This window comes from Neolamprologus brichardi, unplaced genomic scaffold (assembly GCF_056152115.1).
Source record: "Neolamprologus brichardi isolate AB-2024 unplaced genomic scaffold, ASM5615211v1 NODE_ptg000031l+_length_7269946_cov_1, whole genome shotgun sequence".
Taxonomy (NCBI): domain Eukaryota; kingdom Metazoa; phylum Chordata; class Actinopteri; order Cichliformes; family Cichlidae; genus Neolamprologus; species Neolamprologus brichardi.
The window spans coordinates 3578747-3599889 of record NW_028270136.1 but is presented as its reverse complement, the minus strand read 5'-3'; the positions used below and the strand labels follow the sequence as shown (position 1 = coordinate 3599889).

The following is a 21143-nucleotide window of genomic DNA, read 5'->3' as shown; positions in this document are numbered from 1 at the left end:
AGTAGGGATTGCCCATAATGCTCCATTCACACCTTCTAGTAGACTTTCAGAAGGTACTTCATGTAGTCACGGAGGGTCCAGGTTTCCAGCTTAGCCATGATCATGATGGGATCAGCTCAAGGGTCGTCAGGTTCTGCGCAGACCAACTGTGTGGGGTGATGGAGCACCTTTTCAACCTGAGCCTGAGGCTGGGGAGAGTCCCACAGCTCTGGAAAACCTCCTGTGTTGTACCAGTGCCAAAGACTTCACGCCCCAAGGACCTCAACAGCTACAGGCCGGTGGCTCTGACATCCCACCTGATGAAGACCCTGGAGCGGCTGGTCCTGGCTCAGCTTCGGCACCTGGTGAGCTCATTGTTGGACCCACTTCAGTTTGCCTACCAGCCTGGCATTGGAGCAGATGATGCCGTCATTCACCTCCTGCATCGTTCCCTCGCTCACCTGGAGACCGCTGGGAGCACTGTGAGAATCATGTTCTTTGATTTCTCCAGTGCCTTCAACACTATTCTTCCCACAGTCCTGAAGGACAAGCTGGAGAACTCAGGAGTGGACCATCACCTCACTACCTGGATTTTGGACTACCTCACTGACCGACCACAGTATGTGAGAATTCAGGGCTGTGTGTCGGACAGGGTCATCTGCAGTACGGGGGCCACACAGGGAACGGTTCTGGCTGCGTTCCTCTTCACCATCTACACTGCCGACTTCTCCCACAACTCCACCCAGTGCTTCCTGCAGAAGTTCTCTGACAACTCTGCAATAGTCACCTCATCACAGAAGGGGACGACAAGGAGTACAGAGATCTGACTCAAGACTTTGTGGACTGGTGCCAGCTGAACTACCTTCAGATCAACACTAGTAAAACCAAGGAGCTGGTGGTAGACCTCTGCAGGCACAAACATCCTCCACTGCCACCACTGAACATCCAAGGTATGGACATCAAGGCTGTGGACAGCCACAGGTACCTTGGTGTTCCTCTGAACAACAAACTGGACTGGACTCATAATTCGTTTCACGTACTTGGGTCAATTACTTTTCACAGTGTTATCAGTTCTGTCACTAGTTAGCTAACGTAAACTAATGTAAGTCTATTAGTCGCAACCAGCCAACCAACCGGTGACGTAATGTTCTGTACTGGCACAAGAAGGCATTAAACATGTTCTTAAAACTTAAAGTTTAAACATTTATTTCTTAAACCCAGCTTCACCGACAGTGTTACATTTATGTGAGTTAAGAGTAGGGCTCCATAATGTAAATTAGACTTGTAGAGTTTACTGACAGAGAAGGCTACACCTACGGCTTGGGTTGGGTGGAGCTGCTGCTACTGGCAGATTACAGTGCCAAAGCTGTCGCTAGATACGCCTGCCATAAAACTATTCTTATACCAAACACTTTTACTGAGATGGTAAATGGCCTGTATTTATATAGCGCTTTTACTAGTCCCTAAGGACCCCAAAGCACTTTACACATCCAGTCATCCACCCATTCACACACTGGTGATGGCAGCTACATTGTAGCCACAGCCACCCTGGAGCGCACTGACAGAGGCGAGGCTGCCAGACACTGGCGCCACCGGGCCCTCTGACCACCACCAGTAGGCAACGGGTAAAGTGTCTTGCCCAAGGACACAACGACCGAGACTGTCCGAGCCGGGGCTCGAACCGGCAACCTTCCGATTACAAGGCGAACTCCCAACTCTTGAGCCACGATCGCCCTGAATTTTGGATTTGAGAATGCCAAATCCAAAATTCCATCCAAGTAACTCAGAGGAACTCTTCAAAACTGTTGGTATCAAAGCATTTCAACAATCAAAAGGAGGCAGCAAAAGTAAAACACTGGAAGCATGCTGGGATAAATCCTTTGCTGTCCAAAAGGAAAACGAAAGCAGATGAATGTGAAAAACAAAGGCAAGGCCATCTGGAATAATGTGCTCTAAATAGAAGAGACAAAGACGGATGTTTGCCAGAGTAATAATAGACAGATTTGGTGTAGACAAAACCATCCCCTTTTAGAATAACCTCAAGAACCTCAACAATGAAACACCAGGGTGCATGTGTTTCTGAAAGAAACAGGACCAACTATCAGAACTTCAATGTCCAAGTGTTTACAGTCGTGATTTTTCAATAAATAGCAGTGGAACGGACAGATATTGTGTTGTTGTTTATGGGAATTTTCACAGAATCTATCAATTTAAATCTACAGTAGACAGGAAGGTAGGTGATGGGCAGCAGATTGATCTGAATAGATTCAATTCAATTCAATTCAATTTTATTTATATAGCGCCAAATCACAACAAAAGTCGCCTCAAGGCGCTTCATAGATACAGAGAAAAACCCAACAATCATATGACCCCCTATGAGCAGCACTTTGGCGACAGTGGGAAGGAAAAACTCCCTTTTAACAGGAAGAAACCTCCAGCAGAACCAGGCTCAGGGAGGGGTGGCCATCTGCTGTGATTGGTTGGGGTGAGAGAAGGAAGACAGGATAAAGACATGCTGTGGAAGAGAGACAGAGATTAATAACAGATACGATTCAATGCAGAGAGGTCTGTTAACACATAGTGAGTGAGAAAGGTGACTGGAAAGGAAAAACTCAATGCATCATGGGAATCCCCCGGCAGCCTACGTCTATTGCAGCATAACTAAGGGAGGATTCAGGGTCACCTGGTCCAGCCCTAACTATATGCTTTAGCAAAAAGGAAAGTTTGAAGCCTAATCTTAAAAGTAGAGATAGTGTCTGTCTCCTGAATCCAAACTGGAAGCTGGTTCCAAAGAAGAGGGGCCTGAAAACTGAAGGCTCTGCCTCCCATTCTACTTTTAAATACTCTAGGAACAACAAGTAGGCCTGCAGAGCGAGAGCGAAGTGCTCTAATAGGGTGATATTGCACTGGTCAATCTCAATCACCTTCAAAACAATCCATAAGGAAATAGCTTATGGAACATTTAAGCTCTCATGGGGGAACTGTATCCCAGAGATCTGAAGAATCAAGACCAAAGCTGTGGCCCAATCCGTCACTGAGACCTTTTCATGGTGGTTTCTCCTTTAATCTGTATATTTGATATAAATGTTGAAGACTTGAGAGTTCAATGTTTAAAGAACAGCATGCTACTGTTTTTTCTGTTGTTTTTTTAACATGTGAATTTCACTCTACTCAAGATGTGGACCAATAATCCTGTGGCAACAGTTGAACACTGTCTTCTGCGGCTCTGGTGGAACGTTCCCTAAAGACAAACGCTGAAGCTTGGAGGTTAAGAGAAGCGACTCTGTTGTCGAAGACAGCGAGTGAATGTTCTCCAGTTGTAGAGTGGACTGAAATGCTCAAGGCCTGAGTAAAGCTTGCTGAGATGACTCAGATAACTAATTCACAGCTGTGCCTTCAGTTCCTGAGTGCAGATCTTATAACATGTTCTAAGTATTGTTAACACGCTGGAACTTCAAAGTGCTAATTTTCTCTTTCTGCCTCTGTCAATATAGGAATGCTCGTAATCCGGCACCACCTGCTAAGTCTTACTGATTCTAAGAGGGAGGTCATATGGGTGTCACTGCTGCGACATCTCTCTTTATGTTTGCCCTGCAGGCTGTTGATCAGTCTTCTGTTCTTCGCAGTGACGCTGCAGGCATGTGAGGCCGAAAGAGATGACAAACAGCACAAGTAGCTAAAAACCAAACTGCACAGTTGCTTTTAAGACTTGATTTGGACAAAGGATGTCATATGATAGATAACTTTCGTGCTAAAATTAAATTACAGGTAGGGCTGCCATGACTAGTCGGGATTACGCCGACTATCAAAATTGTTGACGACTAATTTAATAGTTGACGAGTTGTTTGAAGCTTTGTAAGATCCAGAAAGACGCAGGAATAGGTAGTAGGATTTAAGAGTGTAATAACGGACTGAAACAGAAGATGGCAGAACTGCATCTACAAGAATGCCAGCTGCCGTTAAACCACGAAGAAGAAGCAGTCTTCGGTATCGTAGCTGTGTCCAAATTCAGGGGTCGCATTCTTCGGAGGCCACATTAATAGGCCGATTACACGACAGCGACGCAACGAAGGCTGTCCACGTTTGAAGACTCCTTCAAATGCATCCTCCTTCTCCCTGGATTTGAAGGATGGGTCGGGTGTATCCTTCGTGGCCCAACCTATCCCAGAATTCAATGGTTGATGCTGTTTTTTGTTTTAAACTCTGTTATTTTAGTGTAAGAACAACTATTTCAAACAACATGCACTACAAAATTACAAAAAGCTCAATCTTTTACTAAAATATGAAGGAAGCTGTAAAGAGCCATGCAGTTTGATATAAACGTCAGGATAAAAAAAAAATACTCAATGATTAAAACAGGAAGAGAAATTTTTAAAGGAGAAATGTGTTCAGAAACCAGAGATTCCACTGACTAAAATGATGCACACATAAAAGAGTAGAAAAGCTAAATCTGGTGCCGTCTTTCATGTCCAAAACAAGCTGCACAGACATGTTCTTTAAGTCTGACTATAGCAATCGCAAGAGCACAGAGCAAGTGCCACCATCAGTGCTCTTTCCTACCAGAGAAAAATCAGCTTTGTGATCTGAAGGACACGAGCTCCTCTCAGCAGAAACGATTCTCTTCAAAACAGCGTGTCGTGACGATGTGCCTGCATTCAGCCACGAGAAACTACAGCAAAAATACATCAATTAAATATCATATGTAGAAATCCACCTTTTCACATTTTACACAAACAGGAACATCACGGTGGATCACGCAATGGGAACCACAGGTGGACAAAAATGTGACTCAATGAGACTCTTGGGATGTATCAGCAGTGTTGGTAAGGTTACTTTTAAAATGTATTCCATTACAGATTACAGATTACATGCCCCAAAATGTATTCTGTAACGTATTCCGTTACGTTACTCAATGAGAGTAACGTATTCTGAATACTTTGGATTACTTAATATATTATCATGCTGTTTACAACTACATGAATGTACTATTGCTGTGATTTATTACTGTTACTGAAGGTCCGCGGCTCCGAACCGTAGTAAAGGGACCTCTGGCTAATACGGTGGGTTCTGTGTCGGCTCGTAGCTGAAAACTAGCTTTACTTTGTTGTCTGGGTCAACTTTGCTAGCAGAGACAGAGAGAGGCGTTGAAAGGCTGCTCCAACGGAACTTATTGTTTTTGGAGGAAAACACGAACACGGTGTACAGTCGAGTCTTAATAGCTTACTTACAACTGGGCTCGTCAGGCTCTCTTCTTGGCTGCAGTGGTTATTATTATATTTACATGCTTCCAGCTCCCGTTTTTGCTCGATGACAGCTCGTACTTTTCCTTTTTCTCCCTCCCTCGCTCACAGACACATAACGTGTATGGCAGTCCATTCTCCCTGCAGCACGGACTACACTGCCCATGATGCTACATTCTTTAGAGCCGGTAGCATTCTGCCTGTTAGCCTAGCACAACAACAAAAAGGCCTCTCTCACCCAGGAAACACGCAGAGAGAGAGCGTCACCCTGTAACCATGGCAACCGTAACGCTGCCACCTGGAACAACAGAACGTAGCTGTCAAACAAAACCCAAACAGTCCTGACCCGCCACAATATGAAACAGGGAAGTACCGCCGTGTAATCCATTTATTTCAACAAAGTAACTGTATTCTAAATACCACCTTTTTAAATGGTAACTGTAACGGAATACAGTTACTCATATTTTGTATTTTAAATACGTAACGGCGGTACATGTATTCCGTTACTCCCCAACACTGTGTATCAGTGCAGGTAAAATATTTAACGCACTTTAATTTGTTCTGCTCTGGGTCTAATACACCAAAGACTGTTTAAAACAGATGCAGGTAGCACTCTGAAATATAACTGTGATCCAACGTCTTTGAATCTCAGAGACTTCGGAGGTGGCAAACCTGGCAACGGTTGAACCTTTAAACACCTCTAAACGAAGCATGGTTTTAATGCAGTCATTCATCCTTTGTGCTGACGTTTCAAAGGCATTTCAAGTGGGGGAAGTGTAACGCTGAATGAGCGGTGAGTCATCTCCAGTCAGTGTCAATCAACTCATTTCATACACTGGAGCTGATTTTTCCGCCATCGCTGCCATTCGTTTTTTCTGCTTACAAATTCTCAATTCCCACATTGTTTTCTGACGAGTTGTGTGTGGAAAAAAAAGACCAAACAAAACTATTTTATTATCTCTGCATTCCAAAGACTTCCACGTCTCAGCTATTCAAAGGCTCCACTGCCACTTTCACTTATAGGCACCAATAAACTAAAGTGAAAAACTTGAGGGGAATGACTGCAAAGGGTCAAAACATTTGGAACCTGCCTTCACTGCAATTCCTGTTCCAATATGCACGGAGACACAATTTTCCATCATAACCAGCTCTCCCAGTGTAACCCGTTAACACAGATGGTAGGAGCGGTCAAAATCAGCCAGCTCGATTACTCAAAGAAAGCAAACAGCACATGTTACGACATCTCAGCGTCTTAAATCACTGCCTTCTATTCTTATTTTCAACTTTTACTCATAAATGATGAAAGCTGAACTGAAGTGGGCTCGATAAGGAGTTTAAAAGAATTTACTTTTGATATTGGAGTCAGTATCTATGAAATGCCAATCCACCCCCGCAGCCAGCTAGCTGAGAGCGATATGAAAGCACTGATCTCAGTTCTGCGTTACAAACATACGAGGTTATTCTAAGCACAGAAGTAAAAAGAAAAGCACAGAAATTCTTGTAATCACACAGATTTCTGCATGCAAACTTCTTCAAACACACATCCAATCACTCAGTTGCAATTCTGCTCTGCAGACATTAATTGAATTGCTCTGATAAAAGCGAACTGCCTCCTGAAACATTCAAAGGCTTCGCACTGCAGTTAATTTTGAGACATACACACACCAAATTCTATTTCAGCTCCCCGACTCCAGGCTATGCGAAGCCGCGTGTGTGTGTGTGTGTGTGTGTGCGCTTGTATCAAGAACACGCCGTGACTCAGGCAGCACAGAGGGGAGGGGTCAGGGCATGAGGCAGCACTCACAGGAACACGTGCGTGCCCAATGATACTCAGAGTCACACGTGCGCATGCGCAAAAACAACACAAAGCGACAATCCCCTGTTGATGTCGCACACTGAGGTGTCCCAAACTGTCCTCTGCTTTCTGCGGCTCCATCTGCCCTCACTGCTCCTAATCCAGCTCTCTTCACTCCGCTTATCCCCACACAGACGCACACACGTGCGCTCGTACGAGGCATGCATGTAAACACACACGCCAACATGCATACATTATTCATACAGCTGGGTAGGTACGTGGCACGTGCAACTTTTGAAAGTTAATCTGGGGTTTTTTCTGGCTCAGAGTGGCGAGGAACTCTGCATGGCAATAAGCAGGTTTGTTTTCTTTTTTTTGAAGACTGTGTGTTAATTTCTGACCATCTTTATGCTGCTTATGACAGTTGTCTTTATTTATACACAAAATCACACCTGTGTCCTCTTTGGTGGTGGTCTGGGTGAGTCCATGATATTCTTTCCTGTTAGAGGAGGTAACCTGCTTAACCGTGCATATGACATCTGTTCACCTCAACGCTAAATGCATTTCTTACAGTTTATAACCCCTACTCTTTAATAACTCTGATTTGTCCCAGCAACATTTCTGCTCATGTGACCGGGATAAACAGACTCACAGCAGCTCTGTTTTGAGGCCTTTTCCCTTCTGCTCTCTGCTCTGTGCGAGAGGAAATGCTGTGACGCTGTTGTCTGGATGTTCTTCTACGTGTCTGAGGAAATATAGGTAGCACTCCCAATACATGATTACAATATGTGAATGTGTAATGAGCAGTGTTGGTCAAGTTCCTTAAAAAAAGTAATCAGTTACTAATTACTGATTACTTCCCCAAAAAAGTAATCCAGTTACTTTACTGATTACTTATTTTCAAAAGTAATTAATTACTTAGTTACTTAGTTACTTTTTAAAACCACGATTTACAACCTGAATAGGTGATAAAGCGATAGATCTTTCAGCCCAATTCTACTTTTTCTACATAATTCATCATACAAAATGTAATCAAATGGAAAAGTCTCTTTTTAAAACTTGTTTTATTAGTTTTAATCTTTTAACTTTATGCATCAAGCAAAAAATTAATTATCTGCAACATTCTCTGACTGGAAGAAATTTGTTTAATATTTAAACCTATTTTCTGCACATTCCAGCACATAAAATAAAATATTTTGTGTGTTTACACTCAGTCTTTCAAATAGATGCAAGTAAAACACAGCAGAAAATAAATAAAGTCAAAGACTAGCGGTCCTGTTGCTCTATTTTCACCTGTAAAGCAGGAGTGGGGTAGGCGGAGGGTTACCCTGGTGCAGGTGTGCAGCGGTCAGTGGAAGAATCCGCGAGTTTCTCTGTGAGTTTCTCATTACGTCGTAGCTACTCGTGCTTGTTTGGAAGTTTAGGGGTTTTTTCGCTGTAAAAAGAAGTTTTCTTCCCACGCACAACGGACACTAATGTTTTTGTCACTTTTTATGGAATCAAACTCAAAGTAAGGTCACTACTTCCACGCTTTAAACGCTGCACGCTCATACTCTCTCTGCACTCGATATATGATCCATTGTTGATCTGCACACAGCTGTTGTCACGAACGTCGCGCTCGCTTACATCACTGTCATGAGACATTCTCGCAAAAAAAATCACAGTTTTAGTAACGCAGTAACGCAGCGTTCCTACGGAAAAGTAACGGTAATCTAATTACCGTTTTTGCAATAGTAATCCCTTACTTTACTCGTTACTTGAAAAAAGTAATCGGATTACAAGTAACACGTTACTGCCCATCTCTGGTAATGAATGTACAGTGGTCCCTCGCTATAACGCGGTTCACCTTTCGTGGCCTCGCTGTTTCGCAGATTTATTTTGTGTGCATTTTAAAAAATAAAATAAAAACAGCAGATTGTGTTCTGCGTCCTGATTGGCTGTAGACCATTGTCAATCAATCTCCTCTGTGTCTCCTGTCAGTACAGAATGTCAAATTTACATAAATCTCCGATGGCTAGCAGTGTGACTCTGAAGTGCTGCACTGGGGCTGTTCGATATAACGATATATATCCAATGATATGAAAACGTCTATCGTTTAATTTTACGCTATCGTTTATTTCATGCAGTCGCAAGATAAACTGTTTATGGCCATATTTTTTCCATCGTTCTGATGGTCACTGTAGAGTTCATTTCTCATAGTACTCTGTTCTTTCTCTTATATGTAATATAACCACACTGCGGACGGACCAGCGACTGCTTTTATGCGTTGTTGTTAGCGACAACGACGGTAAAACCATCGCGTGGCTCCGCGTCTGGTTGCTTATTTTGCACAAAGACTTTTCACAATAAAGCTGAAGATTCTTTTGAGATTTTTCAAAATAACCTGAATCACGTGTAATTGTATGCAGAGTGTTTAGAGATGAGAAGCTGAAAAGAGCCGTCAGGTGCTAAAAAAAAGAAACCTTAGAACAGGCTTTTCCCCGCAGCACGTAATAAATACTTCATGCTGCGGTTGAAACACTGGACTCCAGGTACACGACACCCAGATGAAAACACTTCACGCAAGTCGAGCTGCCTGAGATTCACAGAATTTACAGAATTTACGATAAATGTCTCTTATCAGGATATGAGATTTTGGTCATATCGCACAGCCTGTGTGTTTGCAAGTTTTCTCCCCAACAAAGATGAAATGTTTTGCACTGTCAGGCACCTGCGGTAGCACCCAAAAGGCAGAGGAAGATGCTAACCATCGCACAAAAAGTTGGACTAAAGGAAGGTAGAAATTACCATATTTTTCAGATTATAATTAAGCAAAACAAAACAGTCATAAGTCAAACTTTACTCAACCCATTCTTCTTGCTTCCACCATTGATTGATTAATGTTGAATTCTCTGGCAGCTGCTCTATTACGATGTTCTGGACCTGAAAACAAGGTTTGATCTTCGGTTTCATTCTATAATACTGGACTTCTTTTTCTACGAAGGTTTGAAATTTGAGATTGTCTCTGGAAAGTGTATAAAGTGTGTAGTGAGGGGTTTTACAGCCTTAAAACATCGATAATAATTGTAAAAAAAAAAAAAAAAAAGCTGGCTACTTCACAGATTTCACCTGTCGCGGGTTATTTTTGGAACGTAACCGCGTTAAACGAGGGAGCGCTGTAAACATACACTGTGCTTCTGATTGACCCAGAAGCACCAAACAGGCTCTGCTGGAAACATGTGGCCATGCTGAGTCCAACAATTTATATGTGACTTTAAGGTATAGTCAGTGTTTCACATTAAAGAGTGATGTGGTCCGAGTAACATACACGGGGGCAAAAAGGTTGCATTTATCAAACGAGCCACGCCCTGATATTTAAAGGAACAGTGTGTAAAATCTCACAACTCATCAGCAGATCACAGAGTGCAGTCAGCTGAGTTCTGTTTTCAACACCTCCTGGTTCATGTGGAAAGTCACAGCTATGGACTTAGACTTAGACATCGTACAGTTGCTTGCACAATGAAATTAAGTAGCAAGACCACAAAGATGCACAAGTAAAGAAAAGAATTTACAAGTAAGAAAAGTAAGAACAGTATGTAGAGTATATACACGATGTTTGGGTTACAGGAAGCATGCGGTGTGTTCCAGGCATCATAATGAAATATGATGCCTGGAACACACTGAACACACTGAATTAAATATAATAAATTTATTATTTATTACACTTATTAAATATAATAAATAATAAATAAGGGCAGAAGGGCTGTGGTCGTTAAGGATATGTTGAGGGATGGAAATTGCACATCTGCCGAAATATTGCACAGAACAAAATATTGCACGAAAGAAAGACAAAGAAACATAATAAATAGCAGCAACAGAATGATTGTACGATTGAATGGTGGAGATCAGCTCACGCTCTTCGTCCGCTGTAGGACAAACAACTGTGGCATGTGGTCAGCTGTCCAGAAGGATCGCATGTCTAATCTGTTGACATTAGGTACAATATAAGAAATAAATCAGGATGTTTATGCACATTTCTGTGCATTAGAGCCCTGACTTTGCTCAGGAAGAGGCTGACATTTTATCCAGATGTCGGTTACAGCTGGATGATAAAACATAGTAGTTATGACGAGTGATGGGAATAATGGCGTTATAAGTAACGGCGTTACTTTTTTTAGTAACGAATAATGTAACTAATTATTATTCCTATCGTTACAACGCCGTTACCGTTACTAACAAGAAAATGCGGTCACGTTACTATTTTTTAACAAACAGACGGTTGAAGCTGTGTTCAGGTTACTGCAGCTTATATCAGTAGCTGTAAGTAAGAGAGCTGCAGCTTTAAGCAGCTTTAAGCAGATGATCACTTCTTGGTAACACCTGGAGCTCAGGGGTAAAACAATCACATGACCACTTTAAGATGACAAAGCAACGAGATGATATATACCACGTAAAACCAGAGTCATGATAAACAATATATACGCCTGTTTTTCCTCAATAGTTTCGTCACGTTTAACATCAAAGGACAACGCTAACAAGCACTCTCTGCTCATGAGCAAAAATAAACAAAACAAAAACATCCTGACATTTAGTTGCTTAGGCAAGTTTCAGGAGTGACGGCGATGGCGAATGGTTACTTTTCCTAGTAATTAATTACTTTTAGAATCTCATAACTCAGTTACTAACTCAGTAACTTTTTTGAAGAAGTAACTAGTAACTATAATTAACTACTCTTTCAGAGTAACTTGCCGGTTATGACCCTTCACATCTTGAGTCTGAAGGTGCACAAACGATTCGCCTCCTCGACACGTGAACGCCTTTAAGTCGTCTTCTCTGCCTTTGTTGTGCTGATTCTGCTCTTTAGCCACAAACATAAAACATGATGAAGGACAATCAGTTCAGCTTGTATTCAAATGACCGGGCACCACAAACCGGCGCCTGCTGTAATGTATTTATTATGGATTTATTTCAACTATCAGAACGCAGTTTGTTGGAGGCTGTAATGATGGACATACTGACTGACTACAATATCGTTTCTATTAAAGTCCCCAAACAAGATGGTTTAGTCAGCTCATGTCTCACTATTAAAAAAAAAAAGATTTTGCTTTATGTGCAATAAAAATACAAGATATAAAAGTTTACCAATTTGAAGTTTGGCTGTGATAATGGACGCGTCTGTGATGTGTTTCAGCGACAGGCTCAAACTAATCTCAATGTTTGACAGCAGTTTCACATGAAAAGCTTCTCATTAAAAGAAAAAAGTGGATGCAGCAGCACAACAGTGCAGCTTGTTGGAGGAACGCGCGATAATACTGTTCTGCTAAATTTGCTGGTGGTCATATCTATAATATTGATTTCTATATGTGCCGACATAAAGCAAATCTCAATAAATTTACTTTCTCAGCTTTCTTGCAATTTCCGGAATCTCTACAAATAAAACCAGTGGAGACAAATAAAACCAGTGGAGACAAATGAAACCAGTGGGCGTGACTAAGCCCAGAGGGAAAGAAACTCCATGTGACTGTTGCTACATATGGCAAAACGCTTCACAATGAAAGCACTATGAAGAAAGGACATAATAATCACGTATTTATAAACAGTTACATGACTAGTATCAAAGAGGGACGTGTGGGACGAGCTATGGATTCTTGTTGGTCCGTGTTTATTTCATTTGTTTACAAACTTCAGCTGGAGCTCCTCCTCACCGTCGTTTTGTGACACTTTTGTTCATTTAGTTTCGTTTTATTTCATTAACGCACTCTTTGGGTCTCTGTGCTCCAACATCGTCGCCACACAGCAGTGGCTTCAGTTTGCTTTAGTTTCTTCTTCATCAGCCTGATGTGAGTCTCTGTGAATTTATCTCGTGAAGCGGTAAAAGCAGTATGTGCTGCGTGTGTGTGTGTGTGTGTGTGTGTGTGTGTGTGCAGCTGCACGTGCAGGAGCAACAGTGAGTACAGCCGGCAGCGTGACAGCGCTCAGCCGTCCCTTTTACTGCTCCTAAAATTCTGCTAAATTCAGGCATTCCTTCTCTTTACCTGCTAAGACAACAGCCTGTCTCAATCATTTGTTCAGCTTCTATTTTTCACTTCATACCTCAAATTATTTGAACTGGTAGCTAAAAAGTGTTGCTGCAGCTCCTAATCTTTCATTAATCCATCCATGCCTACAGCTCTGCTTTTATCTGTTGTCCCGCCACACCATTAATCTCAGCTTTCCTTTCATGTCTACATCAAAAATGGACACACATACACACACACACACACACACACACACACACACACACACACACACACACACACACACACACACACACACACACACAGCCAAAGGCAGATGTACACTCCATCACGTTTTGTTTACCACACACACCAGACCCCTCTGTCTCACCCTTTCTCATCTCCCTCAGATGAGTTGCTATCCTGCTTGTTGGACATTGGCTCCATTCGGCCTCAGTCCCATCCAGCAGCCAATCACAGGACAGCGAGGCGGACGCTGAGTTCGCCAGCCTGCTCAGCGTTCACTGGCAGCCCGCTCAGTAGCTAACCATCCCAGACTGTAGGCAGCGGTTGGCTGGGAGGAGCGCAGTGGGCGGAGCAGAAAGCTGGAAGGGCAGAGAAACGATGCAGTGAGAAACAGGCATCATGTGGATCATGAAATATTTCACTACATTTTTAATTCACAGCGTTACATAATGATGTGATTGTGATATTTCAGGTTCTTCTTTTGTTTCCAAACCACATTTTTTCATTTGTTTTCAGCGCTGGATGTTCATCCAATCATGTGAATGAAAGGCTGGATTAAAAAATGTATCATTTTTTCAATATCAAAGTCACAGTTATTTAAGGTAGCTGTAGTATTAATGCCTGTAGCGCTTAGTTAATTATGTCTATAATCCAAAGTAATTCAAATCAAAATAATTAACCGCAGCAGGTCGCACAGGTTGGTCCGGCTGCAGTCGCTCTCAGACAGATCGCTGAAGGTCTGCAAATAACTGACATCTACATTAATAAACACAGACAGAGGCAGCAAGCTGTGATCAGTCTGAGCCGATGAGCACAGCACGTCTAAGACGAGTGCCTCAAACTTTTGTATCGTGCTTATATTCCTATATGAAAGCAAGCTTGCCGTGTGCACACATTTAAAGCAGGCAGCGATAGATTTGAATCCGATTTGTGATTTTCACACAGATTCCCATAAAGCGTTGTGTTCGATTTACGCATTTTTACACCTTAAATCAGGAAAGTCTGAGAAGAAATGAGGATAAAATGTGATTTTTGGCAGGACACACACACAAGCAGCCGAGACTGTGGGAGGAAAGTATCCCGAGAGAACTCGGGCCGTCACATGCAAACTGCAGCTCCACGCAGAAAGGCCCGGCAGGTGGATTCAAACCCAGACACTGCTAACCTCTACACCGCTGTGCTTTACTTCATGTAGGGGTTTTTTTCATCTTAAGAATAAAAACACAAAAATACTTATAATAAGAATTATTTTTCCCATATTATGATTATTATTATTATGTAACAACTAGGGATGCACCGATACCGATACTGGTATCGGGTATCGGGGCCAATACTGTAAAATGTGTGTGTACTCATACTCGTAAAAGTTAACCGATACCAACTTATTTCATTAATCAGAGGGTGGCTTGTCATTTCTGTTGTAGTTTTTTTTAGATTGGCCACTAGGGGGACATCCCGCGCTAAACAGGCACAGGGTTAGACGAGTGAGACTGGCAGCTCCAGATAAAAAAGAGAAACTGGAGGCTGCTGTAGCTAGGCTAAACAAAATGTCAGCAGTGTGGAACAGCCAACTTTAACTCAGGTTTTGGAAAAGCAATGAAAAATGTCAAGAGAAAATCCACGGGCAGTTAAAATAACAGAGGCTCCGACTCATTTTATCGCTCTGGATGACCAGCCAATGCCGGTCGTGGAAAACATAGGATTGCACCGTCTTCTCAGCATACTCGAGCCGCGATATGAAATATAATAAATGAACAGAAGTGTTTATTTATTATTCTGAAAGCTCGAGACAGTGCCAATAGTTCAGTGATATTTTGTTAAATTACAATGTGGAGACTCTGCAATAATTTAACAGAAGTGCTTATTTTTCACTTGAAATTTTTTTGTGGTCATTTTTATTAAGATTTTATTTTTTATCGGCAGAGAATAAAATAAAACCTGTCTTCCAATTCATTGCATTTGTGTGTGTGTGTGTGTGTGTGTGTGTGTGTGTGTGTGTGTGTGGTAGAAGTATCGGTTTTTGTGCTCTGTATTGGCAAGTACTCAGATCCAAGTATTGGTATCGTATCGGTTTGAAAAAATTGGTATCATTGCATCCCTAATAACAACAATAAACTTCCATGCATGAATCTGCCCAGCTCCACAGCTCACCTCAGCTTTTTGGAGGCTTTTAGGAGCTCAGCTCGTGAACAAGCTTCCGATGTAACGTTTGACTTTATTGATCAGACCCTCCGACCCAGTTTGTGCTTTAATTGCTTCGTTACATTTTCAGGGGTGATTTCATGACGGCTTCTCTTGACTCCTGTCACGCATGTTTTTTAACTCAAATTCCAGGATGTGTATAAAAAAAACCAGAACACTGGTGAAAACTTTGCACACCTGCATCGACTCGTGTGACAAAACGAGGTTTCAGGACAGTTACGAATGCGTCCTCACTGTTGGTGCAGCCGCAGGTACTGCATCACTGGTTTTGGCGTACGTCGTAGCATGGGCGCAAGAGTCGAGTGAATGATGATGTAATGGGAGCACTGGCCAACGGCGGAGTTAGGAGGGAGGGGCAGTGGTACTTGGGGAGGGTGCAGATTACTGCGTCCTAATCTGAAAACGTTCTGCGGCCGACTTCAGACTTCAGGGATTGTTTGCTCTAATAAAAACAACATCTGTGTTCTCACTACTATGTTAACGGCAGAAATCCTGCTTCTATTAGAGGAAACCGACTCCAGCCAAGTCTAATTTACTACAAGCTACTTACAAGTCCTCTGAAAGGAATTTAGGCTAAACTGCGCCCTCACAGCTACATTTAGACCCTGTTGAGCAACAGCAGCAAACGAAACTTTCTCTACTTGTCTGCAGTTTTTACACTTTTTATCAGACTTCTTATTTACACTATAAAGTGTGTAATTAAAACGCTGTGTGCGATCCTTGTTATAGTTGTTAAAATCCTCACACCTAAAGACAGATCTGGATGATATCGATTATTTACAGTTTGTGGATATCAGGCAGGATAAGAAAGGCTTTCGTGCTCTGAACACATCAAATATCAACGACTGTTATTTCAGCAGCAATGCAGCAATTCAATGTTGTAAACACAAACTTGGTAATATTCTCAAATATGGTTGTTTGCAGAAACCTAACAGCCATTTCATACATGTAATTTGCCCGGGGCCGGTCTGGTCTGTGTGGGGTCTCTCTGGGCACCTCGGCTGCCCCCACAGCCCAAAGATATACATGCTAGGTTCGCTGGAGAGTGGCATGTGTGGATCACTGCGAGCATGGATGAATAGGTCTCTTTGTGAGCTCTGTGACAGACTGTCCAGGGCGTGTCCCAAACGACCCTGAAGTGGATAAGTGGATCCATCACATACACCCATATCAGAGTCTGAAACCAGTTAAGCATAAGTGAGCAACTGTGAGCATGTGGATTCCCCCAGGCACAAGTGCTGAGTCCGATGCTATACGCCCTCTTCACATATGACTGGGTGATTTCCCAGACCACACTTCCCATTATAGCAGATGACACTACAGTCATTGTGCTGATCACTGACGGGGAGGTGATAGAAAACACAAGAGAAGTGTCAGGAAAATGATCTCTCCCTAAATGCAGGTAAGACCAGAGGAGGACCCAGCAGCAAAATACAAAATATGCATTCACAAATACAATAATATTTTGTATATTTCAAGGACTCTTCTATTTTTGGAGTGTATTTTTTATGTGTCTGTATTATATTATACATGCACGATCTGATATCTCGTGTTGGTGTTGTTCCCAGATCATCACACTAAAGGTTGTTCCAGGATCAACACTGCAAGTGACCAATCAGAATGTTGTGATGTCATACTTTTGCGACTTCGTGAAAAAGCGGCGTAAAACAAAAAACTGTACTTAAGCTGCAAGAAACCGCCTTTGTCCGCCGATCAACGGACCCTAACCCTAACCCTTTAATAAACGCTAAGCAGAATTGATATTGTCCTTGCAACATTGGAATTTCATAAATGCACGAATGGGTTGGTGCGCAAAAGAATAACGTCACAATAATGTGATTGGTCACTTGCAATGTTGAACCTGGAACAACATTTTCATGATGATCTGGGAACAACACCAACACGACGATATCAGATCATCCTATTACACAAACACATTAAAAGTGAATCTCTTTCCAAAAAATGCACTCAGTTTACTTTTTACTCACTATGAGCATCATTCATTATTCTCCCCAGTAATTAAGGTTAAGATATTTTTTTATTCCAATCCATTCTTCTTTTGCAGCATTTAAATAACCTTTATCTGATTTGATGGTTTTGTTACAGACTTTTCAAAAAAGTGCTTTTCTTTTCTTTTCTTTTCTTTCACAAATGTACAAAGCAGTGATGTCATGTTTTGTGACGAGGACCCAGGCACAGAGAGACTTGATGAATTTAAGAAACTTATGATTTAATAAAGAAATTTGCAGACTTGCACAGAGATGCTAAAATTATGATGACTGATAACGGAGACAACAGACGACGAGGACAGGGAGGAACAGGTTTAAATGCACCGAGGAGACAGTCAGAGGGAACTCAGGACAACTGGAGACATTTAAGGATGCAGAGACTGACAGAGACGGGAAGAAGTCTCATCGTGACGAGTAAAGTTTACCTTGCCTGGATGGGCAGCTCTCTGGGTGCTCAGCACCCCCAAAGCTCTGATCCTAGAATCACCTCTGATCTCACCAGATTTCACAAAACCAAAGAGCTTGTGAAGAAATCACAGCCATCTCACCTTCAAGTCAAATCAACCACAGCAACCTCAGATTTGACATGTCGACTAAAATCCTCGCCAACTTTCACAGATTCACAGTTCACAGCATCATCAGGCTCTCAATTAGTCTGCGGTTCAGGTTCACAAGGTCAGGCCTGTACAACTCGTTTCCATGTTTTTGTTGTTAAAAGGAGAAAGGTGTGAGGGGACGAGCAAAATGTTTTATCGTGCATTTGAAAAAACAAACTACAACGGAGCCTTTCATAACGTTCTGGTCTCATGATGTCTGATGATGCCGTGAGCACTTCTATTGATGTCTGTGGACAACCCTGCATTTTGTAAGATGATGCTAAAGTTGGAGCCGGTGCATTGTAATGTGTACAGGAAGCAGAGCCTTCAGGTGTCGAACCGACTCGATTCAGGAAACTTAAGACTTCAAACTTTCCTTTTTGACAAACTCAGTCGTGCACCATGTGATCAGGAACCATCAGGAACCTTCAGGAACCTTCAGGAACCATCAGGAACCAGGCTCCTGGGACCGCTGCTCCACTCCCGTCTTTACAGGACTGGACTGCACGAGCCATGTTCTTCCAAAGTCCCACAAAAACAATGCCCTCTCAGTTTCATTCATTATTAACTGAGTCATGTTTCAGCAGCTGCAGGCTTCAGCACGGATTAGCATGTCACCACTGTGGACACTTGCCAGGGATTAAAATATTACCGTCTGTTAACAGTTTGGTGCAACAGTCATGATCCTTTTGGACAGTGACTGTTCCTTTCAAAGCTGGCAGCTCAATGAGGCTTTTGAACCCAACTATAAAAACTAGAATACACCTTTGATCCAGCTAGTTATACAGACACACGTAACCATGTATGACTACAACCACAAACCCCTCACAGCCCACCATCAGTCAGTGCATGCTTACAGTATCACTGTGTGGGGAGCAGAAGGGCCAGATGAGGGCACCAGAGTCACTGCAGCGCTGCTGTTGTGTATCCTGAGCTGACCTGCGTCCGGCACAGAGACTGTGTGTTGTCACATGCAGCAAGTCTACTGAAAACTTGTGAAGTGTGGCTTTAAAGATCGAGTTAGATGTGAAGAAAACTGAGAGGTCTGAATACACACTCATGAATTTAAATATATAAATGTAATCAGACTAAATTCATCAGTGTTAGAGCTCAGACGCTTAAAATGCTAAACAATCAAGTTTTCTTGACACGGGGGTTATATGGCTTTTGATAAGATTGTAAACAAACCTTAATAGAACTGCATTAAAAAGAAATGAGGGACAATTTTCCCTCTTTTTAATTGGAAAATAATACAGAGATTGTCTGTGAAGGTGCTCAGTCAGCCAGCTCACAGTAATCTCAGCAGGCTGGAAAGAAGAACGGCTGGAAGCTTCCTGAAGACCTTCTGAAGCTTCTTGGATGAACGTCTTCATGAAACTTTCCATTCGCCTTTCTTTCCAAGCTCCTTAGACTGACTTCAAGAACAGTTAATGTCATGATTAGAATCTGTTTAAGAATTCACCAAAGAATTTATTTTTTCTACTCCAGATTAATGTCAGGAGGTAACAGTTTGCTCAGACTCGTTTCTTCAAAAGTCTCTGATTCTGTTTTTCTTTTCCTTCCTCTTTCTTTCTCCCTTTCCTTTCCCTCACTCATGTCTGTCCCGTCTGTAACAACTGAAAATAAAATAAAATAAATAATAAAAACAAAGGTCGATCAAATGGACCAATACGGCAATGCCGTGATGATCCATTTGGCAGAATAAATCCATTGGGTATCCTTGTTGGTCTTCAGACAACAATTCTGACGGCTAAAGAACCAAATGGGACAGGCAAAAAAATATTTCCACTGTAGATCAGTGCGTCATTATAAAAGCACCATTAAAATTATTTAACTTCACTGATTTGTCCATCACACAGGCCTAGAAACCGATTTTCATTTCTGTGAGGACACAAATATAACAGGAACAGAAGAGATTATTGCCTGATCTGCAGCTTTTCATTATTGGACTCAATATAAGCAGTAAAACTTTGAGATTTGGTCTCTTTTTAGTTTCTGCTTAATTTCAAAGCCGGTTCCATACTAAGGAACTGGTTATATACATGTCTTCATCATCATAATGAAATATCACTAACATTCCTAAATATTTGCATGAACATGTCAGCATCTGTCCGTCTCAGTGACTCTATGTGAACAGGTTTGAATATCGCTGCCTGAGCACCTTCACTTCTTCAAATATGACACTAGGTGGCATCAGAGTGTGAGAAATCTACAGATGTGATGTCCTTTTGACCCAACAGTCCAAATACTGTAACCACACACACACACACACACACACACACACACACACACACACACTTTAGTGCCCAGGAGAACTCAAAGACTTTTAAAGCTGAGTAATATCTCCAGAGTGGAATGGAGCAATGAAACATTAATTACATTTACAGACAAAAAACTTTTGCAAAAAGCATCATCTGCATGTTATAAATTATTTATCGGTTCAGTGAATCAAAGCAACAACAACAGTAAACATTTATGTTGTGTCATGATTTCACTGTGAGCTCTTATGAATTATTGCATTTTTATCCTGTAGGACTAAATCAATATCTTCTCTTCATGTATAAATACATACAAATTGGTGACCTGCACAGAGAGAACTTCACCCTGCTCTGTCTCGTCTGATCATTGTTATTGATTAAAAAAAGAGTAATTTTTAGCCAAGCGCTTAGAAATTTATCTACAACACAGATACTTTATAATCTTTAAAATGATTTAACACAAACATACTATTCAAATTCCAGCATTTCCAACTGGCAGACGTGATTTCATTTACGTCACATTAAAATCGCTTTTTAAAGAAAACATTTTGTTAAATGCAGAGAAATAACCATCAGTTAGAGTAATGGCAAATATGCATTCAACTTAAACAAAGCCATAAAATCAGACATGTAGTCTGGAAGGCTTCCTCACATTAGAAGGAGGAAAAAAAAGAGTTTTGACAGTTTTGTGTTTTTGTGAACATGTACGTTTGTGTATGTGCGTGACTTTGCTTGCACATGAGTGATTCTGTGTGTTTGAGCCTTTAACGAGCTTGTGGTGGTGGCGGCAGTGAAGAAATGTGAGCACATCAGCGTTCTCGAGGCTCGCCCTGCGCTTTGATG

The 21143-nt window shown here is 41.8% G+C and overlaps 1 protein-coding gene across 2 annotated transcripts in view; it reads right to left on the bottom strand.

The window, feature by feature from the left end:
* LOC102790037 (thyroid hormone receptor alpha) overlaps positions 1-21143 on the bottom strand; it is a 144882-nt gene that overhangs the window by 46889 nt on the left and 76850 nt on the right. For both annotated transcript variants that reach the window (XM_006805117.3, XM_035914014.2), the window contains exon 4: positions 13381-13594. In XM_006805117.3, coding sequence (XP_006805180.1) covers positions 13381-13436 — 56 coding nt within the window. In that variant the 5' untranslated portion in view covers positions 13437-13594. The remainder of the gene's footprint in view (positions 1-13380; positions 13595-21143) is intronic.